Source organism: Nicotiana sylvestris, chromosome 5 (genome assembly GCF_000393655.2).
Source record: "Nicotiana sylvestris chromosome 5, ASM39365v2, whole genome shotgun sequence".
Lineage (NCBI taxonomy): Eukaryota > Viridiplantae > Streptophyta > Magnoliopsida > Solanales > Solanaceae > Nicotiana > Nicotiana sylvestris.
Window position 1 is genome coordinate 78163624 of NC_091061.1, and position 13908 is coordinate 78177531.

At 38.5% G+C, this 13908-nt stretch overlaps 1 protein-coding gene across 2 annotated transcripts; it reads left to right on the forward strand.

Moving 5' to 3' along the window:
- Nucleotides 1-1305: 1305 nt before the first annotated feature.
- LOC104221075 (probable pectinesterase/pectinesterase inhibitor 51) lies at nt 1306-9610 on the forward strand. Of its 2 annotated transcripts, none has more exons than XM_070174487.1 (3): nt 1306-2171; nt 7291-7580; nt 8840-9610. In XM_070174487.1, exons 1-3 carry the CDS (start codon nt 1549-1551, stop codon nt 9523-9525), a joined length of 1599 nt encoding a protein of 532 aa, XP_070030588.1. In that variant the 5' UTR covers nt 1306-1548; the 3' UTR covers nt 9526-9610. The 2 variants fall into 2 exon arrangements, with proteins under 2 accessions (XP_070030588.1, XP_070030587.1); XM_070174486.1 differs by having other exon boundaries at nt 1307-2171; nt 7279-7580.
- The last annotated feature ends 4298 nt before the right edge of the window (nt 9611-13908 follow it).

Genomic DNA, 13908 nt, shown 5'->3' on the forward strand with positions numbered 1-13908 from the left:
GTTCTGAACCTAAAAAAGCAAATTTGGCACATTGTTTTCGACTAAAGCATTTGCGCTTCAATACAATGTACTCCCTCCGATCCACAATAAATGACCAATTTGTTTTTGACATGCCCATTAAAAAAATACTAAATTCTATACAAAAATTCTAGTATGACTAAACTACCCTTAATTAAATATTTAATATGAGGAGTAAGAAAACCTTTTAAGGATATGTACATAAGGATAGTTTTGTAAAAACAAATTAAATTTTTTCTTAATTATATAAGTGAACACTTATTTTGGATCAAAATAAAAAATTAAATTGGTCCCTTATTGTGGACAGAAGGAAGTATTAGTTTCATAGACCACAGTGGTAGTTGAACAATTCCATGCCACATCGTAGTCTTCAAAGGTCTTTATTTTTCGTTGTTTCATTAACCGTTCATCTCACTTTTCAAAAAAATTCGGAAAGAAGAGTGTGTTTGGTACGAAGGAAAATATTCTAAAAATATTTTTTATTTTTCTCATGTTTGATTGGCTTAAATATTTTGAAAAATATTTTTTTTCATGAACTTATTTTCCTCCAATTGGAGAAAAATATTTTCCCTATCAATTCCAAAACTCTTTTTTAACCTTCCCCGCCCTATTTTCCATCCCCACCAACCCACCCACACCCCCAACACCACCCCTATCAACAAAAAAAAGTATTTTTTTCATGATGTAGATTTATTTTTCTTTTTAATTTCAACAAAATGGGATTTTCTTTTTATGATATAGGAAAAGTATTTTCTTTTATTTCAACAAAATAAGTACTTTATTTTCATGTTGTAGAAAGAGTACTTTCTTTATGAACAAAAAAAAAACGTATTTTCTTTTTAGTTATGGAGCACAAATTTCAGCGTTATTTTTACGTAAAAAAGTAATGCAACATATTAGTTCCTTTGAGTTTGTATAAACTTTTAGAAGAATAATTAAATTTGAAAGAAAATAAAGTCCAAATATTGGATATTGGGGGGGGGGGGATAGCACAGGAAACATGGGGACTTGGGGGAACGGGGTGAAGAGAGTAGCATAAAAAGTTATTTTCCTAAACAATATTTTCTACTATCACCAAACACTAGAAAATATTTTTCATAAAAAGTTTTTCATTCACCAAACAAGAGAAAATAAATTATAAAATCACTCATTTTCCATGAAAATATTTTCTAGCTTCGTGCCAAACACACCCTAACAATTCTTTCTGATTCATAAAATCCTTTCTTTCGATTCGTGGTGATTCAATTTATTACTACTGCCGACACCTATAAGGCACATGTCCAAAACACACATGCACGAGGCTATTTTCCTCAATCATGTGAAACTCTCACCAAGCCTCCGCCCCTGCACCCCAAAACCTCAACAGAACACAATACTGGCATTCCTCGCCATTCACCAAATTCAACACTGGTCAAACACTTGCCATTCAGCCATTGATCCACTAAATTAAACCATGAAAAATACCAAACTTAAAGAAACCTACCATTCTTTCCAACAAACTCCAAACCATCTCGCAATTAATCCAATTCAATGGCGTCTCATTTCTCTCTGGCAATTCTTTCCCTCTTTTTATTCTTCACCTTCTCTTACGCCAAAAATCACCATCACCTCCATTTTCCGCCTGAGATTCGAGGAGCCTGCAAGGCCTCACGCGAACCATCAACATGCGAGGCTTCATTCCATCATCACTTGCCTTCCAACCCTACAACACTTCAAATAATCCATTTGGCCTTGGGCCTCTCCTCACAAAAACTTACCAAGGCCCAGGCCATGGTGAAGGATATCTTGAATGTTTCGGCTGGAAATCTGAACCTCACGGTCGCCGCGAAAAATTGCATGGAGGGACTCGAGTCTTCAGAGTACAGATTCAAACAGACAGCTGATCATGCATTGCCAGGTGGTAAAATGAAGGACGCTCGTGCATGGATGAGTGCCGCGCTGGGGTACCAACACGGCTGCTCGTCAGGTTTGCAAAAAGTAAACGACACCGTTCAAGTGAGAAAAACTATAGTATTTGTGGATTCCTTGATTGGGTTCACCAGCAATACTCTGGGGATGCTCATGAATTACGACATTCACGGGAGCAAAACCGGATCATGGGGTCCGCCAAAGACAGAGCGTGACGGATTTTGGGAAGGTGTTAGGGGGACCAGGTATGATAGGACCAAACCTATTGTTGTATGTGAAAGTAGACAAAACAAAAGAAAGAAAAATTAAAAAGAGATGAAAATATGATATAAGCACTTACATCGACATTCTTGTGATGTAAGCGCTTACCTCGGCATTCTTATGATTTAAGCGCTTACCTCGGTAGGACATTCAAATGCTATAAATAGGGGTCTACATTTTCATTTGTAGATCATCCCAAAACTTTTTCTTTCTCTCTTCAATTAATAAAGAGCTATTCTTTGTGTGGCCGTGGAGTAGGCAAAAATTGCCGAACCACGTAAATCTTGTCTTGTTTTGTCTTGTCTTGTGCAATTTATTGCTTCTCTCTTAAATATTTTTTTCTTTCTATTAGCTTGATACGCTTCCCAACAACTGGTATCAGAGCACAGACAGTGTAATTCTGGTAGAAAAGTACAGTATTGGTGCAGGTACTATTCACAAGAATAGTGCGACACTATTGATCATCGTTACTATTCACAAGCACTATTCACATAAATTGTTTTTGTGAAAATGGCATCGGAAGAAGAGAAGGTTAAGATTGACAAGTTCAATGGCAAAGATTTTGGATTCTGGAAAATGCAAATAGAGGACTATTTGTACCAGAAAAAATTACACTTACCTATGACCGAGGTGAAACCAGAGACTTTGTCCAAAGCGGATTGGGATCTATTAGATCGCCAAGCTCTTGGTGTGATTCGTTTGACGCTAACACGAAATGTGGCATTTAACATCATTAACGAGAAGACCACTGCAGGCCTGATGAAGGCGTTATCAAATATGTATTAGAAACCATCTGCTTCAAATAAAGTCTATTTGATGCGTCGATTGTTCAACTTAAAAATGACAGAATGTGGATCAGTCACGGAACATATCAATGAGTTTAATACAATATTAACTTAGTTGAGTTCTGTTAATATAACAATTGATGACGAAATCAGAGCGTTGATTCTACTATCATCTTTACTGGAGAGTTGGTCTGCAACAGTAACTGCAGTTAGCAGTTCATCAGGAAGTACCAAACTCAAATTGAATGATATTAGAGACTTGGTTCTAAGCGAAGATATTCGCCGAAGAGAATCAAGTGATTCCTCAGGATCTGCTTTTAGTACCGAAAGCAGGGGGAGAATTAACCAAAGAGAACAGAGTTATGGTCGTGGCAGATCAAAGTCAAGGAGAAGAGGACAATCCAAAAATCGCAAGGACATTACTTGTTGGAATTGTGATAAAAAGGGTCACTACAGTAGCCAGTGTAGAGAACCAAAGAAGAAGAAGAAGGAAGAAAATTCAGCAAATGTAATTGCTGAACAAGTCGGTGATGCACTAATTTGTTGTGCAGACAGTCCAGTCGAATCTTGGATTCTGGACTCAGGTGCATCATTTCACTCTACATCATGCAAAGAATTATTGCATAATTATATTGCTGGAAAATTTGGGAAAGTTTATCTAGCAGACAGCGAACCTCTCGACATTTCCGGAAAAGGTGAAGTTCATATAAAGACTTCACAAGGCACGCTATAGAAATTGCAAAATGTATGACATGTTCCTGGCCTTAAGAAAAATCTGATATCTATGGGTTAGATTGACGATGAAGGATATACAATAACATTCGGCAACGGATCGTGGAAGATAACCAAAGGGAATTTGGTTGTGGCACGAGGCTTCAAAAGGGGAACACTGTATGCAACTGCAATAGAAAGAGATACTATAGCAACAGTTGATCATGGTCGTGATACAACATTGTGGCACCGGAGGCTCGGGCATATGAGTGAGAAGGGAATGAAGCTTTTGGCATCCAAAGAAAAGTTTCCAAACCTAAAACATGTTGAATTAGGTTGCGAAGATTGCATTTACGGGAAACAAAAGAGAGTTAGTTTCTCAAAGGTGGGAAGGACGCCAAAGAAAGAGAAACTGAAACTAGTGCATACAGATGTGTGGGGACTAGCTCCTGTAACTTCTCTAGGAGGCTCACGCTATTATGTCACCTTCATTGATGACTCCACAAGAAAGGTATGGGTTTATTTTCTGGAAAAAAAATCTGATGTGTTTGTTACCTTTAAAAGATGGAAAGCTGAAGCTAAAAATCAGACAAGTCTAAAGTTAAAATGTCTGAAGTCTGACAATGGAGAAGAGTATGATAGCCAAGAGTTCAAAGCATTTTGCTTGGAGAATGGGATCAGAATGATCAAGACAGTTCCTAGAACACCGGAACAAAATGGTGTTGCTGAGAGGATGAACAGAACCCTGAATGAACGAGCCAGAAGTATGAGAATACATTCTGGATTGCCGAAATATTTTTGGGTTGAGTCTGTTAACACGGCAGCTTACCTCATAAATAGGGGACCCTCTGTACCACTGAATTTTGAAATTCCCGAGGAGGTATGGACAGGAAAGAAGGTAACTCTCTCACATCTGAAATTTTTTTGGTTGTGTTGCTTATGTGCATGTAAACTCTAATGATAGAGATAAGCTTGATCCTAAAGCCAAAAAATATTTCTTTATTGGCTATGGTGATGATAATTTTGGTTATCGATTTTGGGATGATTAGAATAGAAAGATCCTAAGACACAGGAATGTCACATTTAATGAAAATGTGATGTACAAGGACAAGCTTGAAGTAGAACCAACCAACACCAGTAAACAGACAATGTCTGAAACAGTTGAGTTAGAAGAAATCTCAGAAAATGAAGTGGCTAGAGGGATTACAACTAATTCTGAAATTGAAGATGAAGAACCAGAAGCCGAATTTGAAGAAGAACTAGAAGTCGAACCTGGATCAGAACCAGAACCGGAACCAGAGATAGAATCAAATGCAGAACCAAATCTGGAATCAGGACCTGAATCGAATTCGGATTCTGTTACTCATGAACCTACATTGAGGAGATCTAAAAGAGTCACGAATGCTCCAGATAGGTTAACTCTCTCTTTTCACTATTTACTTCTTACTGATTCTGGAGAACCAGAGCATTTTGTTGAAGCAATGCAGGTAATAGACTCTGATAAGTGGAAGCTAGCCATGAAAAAAGAGATGAATTCTCTTCAAAAGAATAAAACATGGATACTTACGGAGTTACCAAAAGGAAAGAAGGCATTGCAGAACAAGTGGGTGTACAAAATCAAGGAAGAGATGATGGTAAGAAGAGATACAAAATACGATTAGTAGTAAAAGGCTTTTAGCAGAAGGAAGGAATTGACTACACCAAGATCTTCTCTCCTGTAGTCAAATTAACTACTATCAGGTTGGTGCTAAGTATCGTAGCTGCAGAAAATTTGCATTTGGAGCAGCTAGATGTTAAAACTGCTTTCTTGCATGGTGACCTTGAAGAAGACATCTACATGAAGCAACCTGAAGGTTTTCAAGTTTCTGGTAAAGAAAACTTTGTGTGTAAGTTGAAGAAGAGTTTGTATGGTTTGAAACAAGCTCCCCGACAATGGTACAAGAAATTTGATGGATTCATGCATAAAAATGGTTTCACACGATGTGAGATGGACCATTGCTGTTATATCAAAAATCTTGATGAATCCTATATTATTTTACTGTTGTACGTTGATGATATGATAATTTCAGGATCTAGCATAAATGAGATCAATTTGGTTAAGCAACAACTGGCAGAGGAGTTTGAAATGAAAGACTTAGGACCAGCTAAGCAAATGCTTGGGATGAGGATTAGCAGAAACAGGTCGGAAGGAACCTTAAAATTGTCTCAAGAAAAGTACATACAGAAGGTACTAAGCAGGTTCAGTCTTCATGATGCAAAGACCAGAAGCACTCCACTCGAAAGCCATCTAAATCTGTCAAAGGACCAATCACCTAAGACAGACGAAGAAAGGAAGTACATGTCCAAAGTTCTGTATGCTTCAGCAGTAGGAAGTTTGATGGATGCTATGGTTTGCACTAGACCTGACATAGCCCATGTTGTTGGAGTTGTCAGTAGATACATGTCAGATCCATGAAAGGAGCATTGGGAAGGTGTAAAATGGATATTGCGATATCTCAAAGGCACCTCAGGTATGACACTTTGTTTTAAAAAGAGCAATATTATCTTACAAGGTTTTGCTGATGTAAATTTAGGCAGCGATCTGGATAGTCAAAAAAGTACCACGGGCTACGTGTTCACCTTGGGTGGTACTGCTGCTAGTTGGATGTCCAAACTTCAGAAAAGTGTTGCTCTATCTACCACTGAAGCAGAGTACATGGCAATCTCAGAAGCTGGAAAAGAGATGATTTGGCTCAAGAATTTTCTTAAAGAGCTAGGTAAAGAGCAGGACAATTGTGAGCTTTTCAGCGATAGCCAGAGTGCAATTCATCTTGCCAAGAATCCAGTATTCATGCAAGATCGAAGCATATCCAGTTGAGGTATCATCATATCCGAGAGTTGATAAATGAAGGAATTCTTTCCCTACAGAAGATACCAGGATCAAGAACCCGTCAGACATGTTGACCAAAGTTGTCGGTGTTGACAAACTGAGGCTGTGCACTGCCTCAGTTAGCCTTCAAGACTGATAGCGTGAAGGCGCCACCAGAGAATAACAAATCTTTTTTTTATTTTCTTTCTTGATGTAACATAGGTTTGAAGGGGAGATTGATAGGACCAAACCTATTGTTGTATGTGAAAGTAGACAAAACAAAAGAAAGAAAAATCAAAAAGAGATGAAAATATGATGTAAGCGCTTACATCGACATTCTTGTGATGTAAGCGCTTACCTCGGCATTCTTATGATGTAAGCTCTTACATCGGCATTCTTATGATGTAAGCGTTTACCTCGGCAGAGCATTCAAATGCCTATAAATAGGGGTCTACATTTTCATTTGTAGATCATCCCAAAACTTCTTCTTTCTCTCTTCAATTAATAAAGAACTATTCTTTGTGTGACCGTGAAGTAGGCAAAAATTGCCGAACCACGTAAATCTTGTCTTGTTTTGTCTTGTACAATTTATTGTTTTTCTCTCTTAAATATTCTTTTCTTTCTATTAGCTTGATACGCTTCCCAACAAGGTATATATTGAATTTGTATGTTCACCTTATCTGAAAATTTAAATTGTTAGACGAAATATATTTTTAATTACTTAATTATATTACATTTCACGATCAGAATGTATATCAGGGGCGGGGTACCTTCGAGTTTGAAGTCGAATGTGACGGTTTGCAAGGCTGGAAATTGTGACTATAAAACCGTGCAGGAGGCGGTGAATGCAGCGCCGAACTACTTGGTATATGAGAAATTTGTTATATGGATCAAGGCAGGATTGTATGATGAGATTATTAGAATCCCTTTGGCGAAGAGAAATGTGGTATTTTTGGGAGATGGAATGGGCAAAACTGTTATTACTGGATCATTAAATGTTGGTCACATGGGCAACAATGGAGTCACCACTTTTGAATCTGCTACGGTCGGTAAGTGAATTATTATTTCTTGGTGGTTCATTCCATTTGATCATTTTGTTTGACGATAGGATCTTTATGTAAATCCTTATTTAATAATTCTACCAATTTTTCTTTAAATTAATCAAGTTCAAATTTCATCCTAAAAAATCGACGATTGTGAATGTAGGCTAAAGTTTTCTAATTTTAATTTCAAGACCACAAATACAGTATAAACAGTTGTATCTACTAATGTTTCAATTATTTTATTTTATGCACAACGTAGACAAAAATTATGAGCTTGGCGCCTCCGTGTTAGAATTTAATGCTCATAAATCATGCACCGGCAAACTTGTACGGCTCGCCGAATTAGTGGATAAAACTGTACTGTCCTACGGTCCATTTTAAATGTGCCTTTCTAATTTGGTAGATAAGTGTTTATTTTGGTCCAAAATAAGTGTCCATTTATATAATCAAGAAAATATTTGATTTGTTTTTTTAAAATCCTTGTGTACGTATCCCTAAAAAATCATTTACTCCTCACATTTGAAAAGAGAAACAAGTGTTACTATAACTATGCTGCAACACTTAATTAAGGGTAGTTTAGTCACACTAACTATTTTTGTCTAGAATTTAATATTTCCTTAATGGATGTGCCCAAAGTAAATTAGTGACTTATTGTGGACCAGGGAGTAAAAATCAAGAAGGCACTAATTTTTTTTCTTCAAATTTATTCTTGCTTCAATAAATGATCAAAAAATTTTGAGGAGAGGTAAAATGGTAACTTAATCTAATAATCCTTATGATTAAATAATTTTCTTAATGGGTATGGTTGCAAAAATAGTTCTTAAAATTGGAATAATATGAACATGAAATAGTACAATTGAACACAGTCCATTGTGGCTGCATTTATTTTTGACCAGTTTGCTCAATTAAGGACTCTCTCTTATAAAAGGATGTTCTTGTATAGTGATTGTCCTTATAAAGTAAAATGCTACAAAAATCATGCTATACTATCAAGAAATTTATCACACTTCCAATAAAAACTTGAAAACGAAAAGTTATCAAATACTTCTAGACAAATGGTCATAGTACTTTTACATTTCATACTGTAATAAAGTGTTTAACATTTTTTCCTAGCTTCGTTCATTAATGAGCCTACTACACATGATTTCAAGGAATATATATAAGCAGTCCAAAAATTATGATGAAATCTGTAGAACATATACTTTAATTTGGTGCTTTCATAAGTTGTTCTGATGTCTTTTTTTTTGGGGGGAGTTGTAAAACAGGAGTACTTGGTGATGGATTCATGGCTAGGGGTCTAACCATTCAAAACACAGCAGGTCCTGATGCTCAACAAGCCGTAGCTTTTCGATCCAGCAGTGATCATTCTATCGTAGAAAACTGCGAATTCCTGGGCAATCAGGACACACTTTATCTCAATTCATTGCGACAGTATTACAAATCATGTCGCATCCAAGGCAATATAGACTTCATATTTGGAAACGCGGCCGCCTTTTTCCAAGACTGTGACATCCTAGTCGCCCCTCGGCTAGTAAATCCAGAGAATGGCGAAACCAATGCTGTAACTGCTCATGGTAGAATAGAGCCAGGACAATCAACAGGATTCGTCTTCCACAATTGTTCAATCAATGGAACTGAAGAATATATGAAGTTGTACTACAGTAATGCTAGTGTACACAAAACTTTCCTTGGAAGACCATGGAAGGAGTATTCCAGGACAGTTTTTATACAATGTAAACTGGGGGATCTTATTAATCCTGCTGGATGGATGCCTTGGAGTGGTGAATTTGCTTTGAAAACTCTTTACTACGGAGAATTCGAAAATAGTGGTGGAGCTGCAGCCAATGCCAAAGAACGAGTGTTGTGGAGTAGCAAAATCCCAGCTCAACATATTTATTCATACTCTCTCCATAATTTCATTCAAGGCGATCAATGGATTCCTTCATCATGATTGAAATATTGGCAAATTTTGATTTTGGTCATTTCATTGTAACATATTTAACCTTCAATTAATTCAAACATATGCACTTTTGACCCCTCTGCTTGTGAATCTAGACTAATTCATTAATTACCCTTGCATTACGTTAAACTTGTACTGTTAATTAATCAACATTTTTTCAATAGTTCTAGAAATGGTCTAATTATAATATTTTTTGTATAGGGTAAAATATGTTATGCCAAGTGGCCGCTTAAAAGAATGACACGTGGAAACGAAGGCAATTATCCTGTTTGGTATCAGAGGGAATTGACACTCATAAAGTGGCAATAAATACCCTCCGCTCGGTAGCATTAATGAAGAATATTCCACAGCATTGAGTGCATTGTCCGTTACAAAGAATTTGTCAATTATGTTCACCGTTACACCTTTATCAATGGCCCTCATAATTGACATTAAAAAAGGGCACGATCCTAGGACCTTTTTCCCTAGACGTATCTATAAATAGTGAGCTCAGCTATTATTGTAAAGGACACGAATTTACTGGCAAATTAATACTATAATCTATTCAAAGCTCTATATAACTTTATCTTCTTACTTTTTGTTCTTATTACTATTGCGCCTAGAGGCCTCGGTACCAGAATCATTATTTCTATTTTTTCGTCTTCATATCAAGGCTAAGTGTTACATATTTCTTCAATTATTTTATTATTTCATGATTGAATTAATTCACTAGTCTAGAAATCACGTACAAATTTAACTGTACCGTTTTACAAGCAAATAGTTTGGTGCCCACCGTGGGCCTAGATAACCGTGTAATTAAGCTGATCTTTACCTATATTACTAACGTGTTTTGATTATTTGTCTTAGAAAAAATCATTAAAAAGGGCAGATAAACGGTGTTAATAACACACACAATCCTGAAGTTCGAGTAGACCAACCTCATTTTGAGGATTCAATTAGTGACATCCACAATGACGGGAACAATGCCACGTTGGTCCACGACAGGTGATACCCGCGACATGTTCGGGAGGCAACTCCCAATGATGCTGAGGAGGAATATGTTGTTTATGCGGTAAGGGTCCTACAAGAGCAACAAGCGATCATTCTAGGCCACCTCATATGGCAGGATAAGGTTATGACGGAGTTAAAACATGTGTTATTGTAGGCTTCCAATAACTCGAATAGACAAGATCCAGTTATTCCTGGAGCTCTCGCAAATCAAACAACGGAGAGGGTCGATAAAAACACCCCAAGGGGCGAGGTTGGTTCCGATGGAGCTGGGGGAGTGGATCCGGCCCCAATAACGAAAATGATCCCTTCAAGAATAAACTTTTGCAGTTTATGAGAGAAGTGAAGACTCGCATGGACCAAATCCCGGGAGCACCAACGGTGCTGAAAGGACCAGACTCGAAGAAGTATACTAATTTGCCGTACAAACCAAGTGCGGCACCAGAATTAATCTCGAAGCGGTTTAAAATGCCCGACGTGACAAATTATGACGGAACTTCAGACTCTTAGGAGCATATTACCATCTATATAACAACGGTGAAGGGGAATGATTTAGATCCTCACGAGATTGAATCTGTTTTGGTGAATAAATTTGGAGAGACTCTCACGAGGGGGAGACTTGACATGGTATTCACTGTTAACCGAGCATTCCATAGATTCCTTTGAGATGCTCGTGAATTCTTTTATTAAGGCTCATGTCGGGGCCACAAAGGTGCAGGCCTGAAAGGCTGGCATAATCAAAATTGCACAAGGAGAATTCGAGCTGTTGCGAGAGTTCGTTACTCGGTACCAAAAGGAGAGGATATTGCTCCTGGTTGTTCCGGACGAATGGGAGGCTAAAGCATTCACCAAGGGATTGAATCCGAGAAGTTCAGACGCTTCCCGGAAACTGAAGGAAATCTTGCTTGAGTTCAAGCAACGACTTAGGCGAATGTCCCAATTGGTTTAAACCAAAGATAAGGATCGAAGATGATAAGATTGGTTTCCCATCGTCGGCAAAGGGACGGGAGAAAAATAAAGAAAAATCAAAAGACAACTTAGACACAGACAGATAGTCTTCGAGGGTTCGATTTTTGCCTTATTAACGGACTGAAGGCTGCGACAGAGGTTTTCGGTCAGCAGATAGATTCGCTACCGACATAAGGTCTTATCACGGTCGACACAATAGATCATTACAGGACAAGGAAGCGTCAGGTACGCGGGATCCTTCCTACCCCAGACTATCAGAATACAATTTCAATGTCAGCGTAGTAGAGTTGGTATCAGCTATGAAAAATATCCAATAAGCACTATTTCCGGAGCCAATGAAATCTGATCCTAGCCAGAGGAATCCCAACTTGTGGTGTGAATACCATGGGACGAATAGACATTGAACTGGGGAATGCCGACATCTAGAAAGAAGTGACGACACTGTTGAAGAATAATCATCACAGAAAATTCTTGAGTGACCGGGCTAAGAACAACTATGGTCGCAACCGGGACAAATCAGAACCCTCGAAAGCAGGGGAAGATCCCCCGCACCAGACGATCAACATGATCTTCGGGGGGACAAGATCAACAGGTTCACCTTCTCGACAACGAAAAGACGAATGTATCAATAACCCATAGTAAGAGACTACGGGAAGTTGTCGAAGCCAACATCACTTTTACGGAGGAAGACGCAGACGGATTGCTACTACCGCACAACAACGCACTAGTAATCTCTTTAAATGTACTTGACTTTAAAATTAAACGTGTTCTAGTGGATCCATGAAGTTTGGACAATATCATACAATGGAGAGTACTCGAGCAAGCTAAACTCACCGGAAGCATCATTCCATCCACAAAACTCCTCGCCTGGATTCAACCTCGCGAGAGTGACAACCCGAAGAGAGATTTTGTTGCCCATAAACACCGAAGGAGTGATGAAAATGACTCTTTTTGAAGTGGTAGATGGTGATATGGGATATAATATTATTCTGGGAAGACCATGGCTACACGAGATGAGAGTTGTACCATTAACGTATCATCAATTACTGAAATTCCCGATGCCTGAAAGAATTAAACAGATAAGGGGAGACCAACCGGTGACAAAGGACATGAATACGATTTTGATCTCCGGTAGCAAAGGGAAGGAACATGCGGCATAGCAGCTACAGGAACCGGTGCCCGCTCCCGAATCGAATGAAGTTAGCCCGGGGGTAGAAACGTTGGAATCCTATCAGGTGCCAAGGTATTTCCAGGTGCCAGAAGAGACTGGTGCAAAAACATCCACGGCAGAAGAACTCGAGCAAGTTGCATTATTCGAAGAGTTCTTAGAAATGAAATTCCACTTGGGGACATGACTGCACCCTAAGCTCGGGTCTGGCTTTATTGAATTTCTTAAATCTAATGCCGATTATTTTGTGGGGTCGCATGCGGATATGACAAGTATCCCGACGGAGGTAGCATACACAAGTTAAGTTTAGATCCCAACATACCTCTGGTAAGACAAAAGAAACACCCTATTGTAGAGGCCGGGAATAAATTCGTCAAAGAAGAGGTAACTCGCTTACTTGATATCAGTTCGATCTAAGAGGTAAAATATCCAGACTAGCTAGCTAATGTAGTCGTAGTTCCTAAGAAGAATAATAAATTTCGCATGTGTGTGGATTATAAGGACTTGAATAAGCATGCCCGAAAGACTCGTTCCTACTGCCAAACATCAATCAAATGATCGATGTGACGACCAAGCACGAGTTAATGAGTTTCCTTGATGCTTATTCTGGGTACAACCAAATTAAGATGAACTCGAAGTATCTAGAAAAGACTTCGTTCATAATGAACTTCGGCACATATTTCTATAATGTGATGCCCTTCGGGTTGAAGAACGCTGGAGCCACTTATCAACGGCTCATAAACAAGATGTTTGAAAAACAAATAGGGAAAACTATGGAAGTTAAATAGACGATATGCTCGTTATGTCTTTGAATGCAGGTGATCACCTTAAGCATCTGCAAGAAACATTTGACATCCTAAGGAAGCATAATATGAAGCTTAACCCCGAGAGATGCACATTCGGGGTCAGCTTTGATAAGTTCCTAGGAGTTTTGGTATCGCAAAGGGGGATTGAGGTAAACCCCGATAAGATCAAGGCCATCGAAGATGTCCCAGACAAGATGTCAAGCGTGAAAGAAGCCCAAAGGCTCACGGGGAAATTGGCAACTTTGAGCAGGTTTATTTCCCGGTCATCAAAAAAATGTCACTGTTTCTTCGCACTGCTCAAAAAGAAAAACAACTTCGAATGGACCCTGGAGTACCAGAAGGCTTTGAGAGATTTGAAAAGGTACTTGTCAAGCCCTACGTTACTTTCGAAACCAAAAGAAGGTGAAGCACTGTTAGTCTACCTCACAGTCTCGAAAGTAGCGG

Bases quoted from the DNA above. Each gene is read 5' to 3' on its own strand.
- LOC104221075 (XM_070174486.1), top strand. From the start codon at position 1,549: ATGGCGTCTCATTTCTCTCTGGCAATTCTTTCCCTCTTTTTATTCTTC. The intron at 2,172-7,278 runs GTATGATAGGAC...TTTCACGATCAG, and splicing joins GAAGGTGTTAGGGGGACCAG to AATGTATATCAGGGGCGGGG. The intron at 7,581-8,839 runs GTAAGTGAATTA...GTTGTAAAACAG, and splicing joins TTTTGAATCTGCTACGGTCG to GAGTACTTGGTGATGGATTC.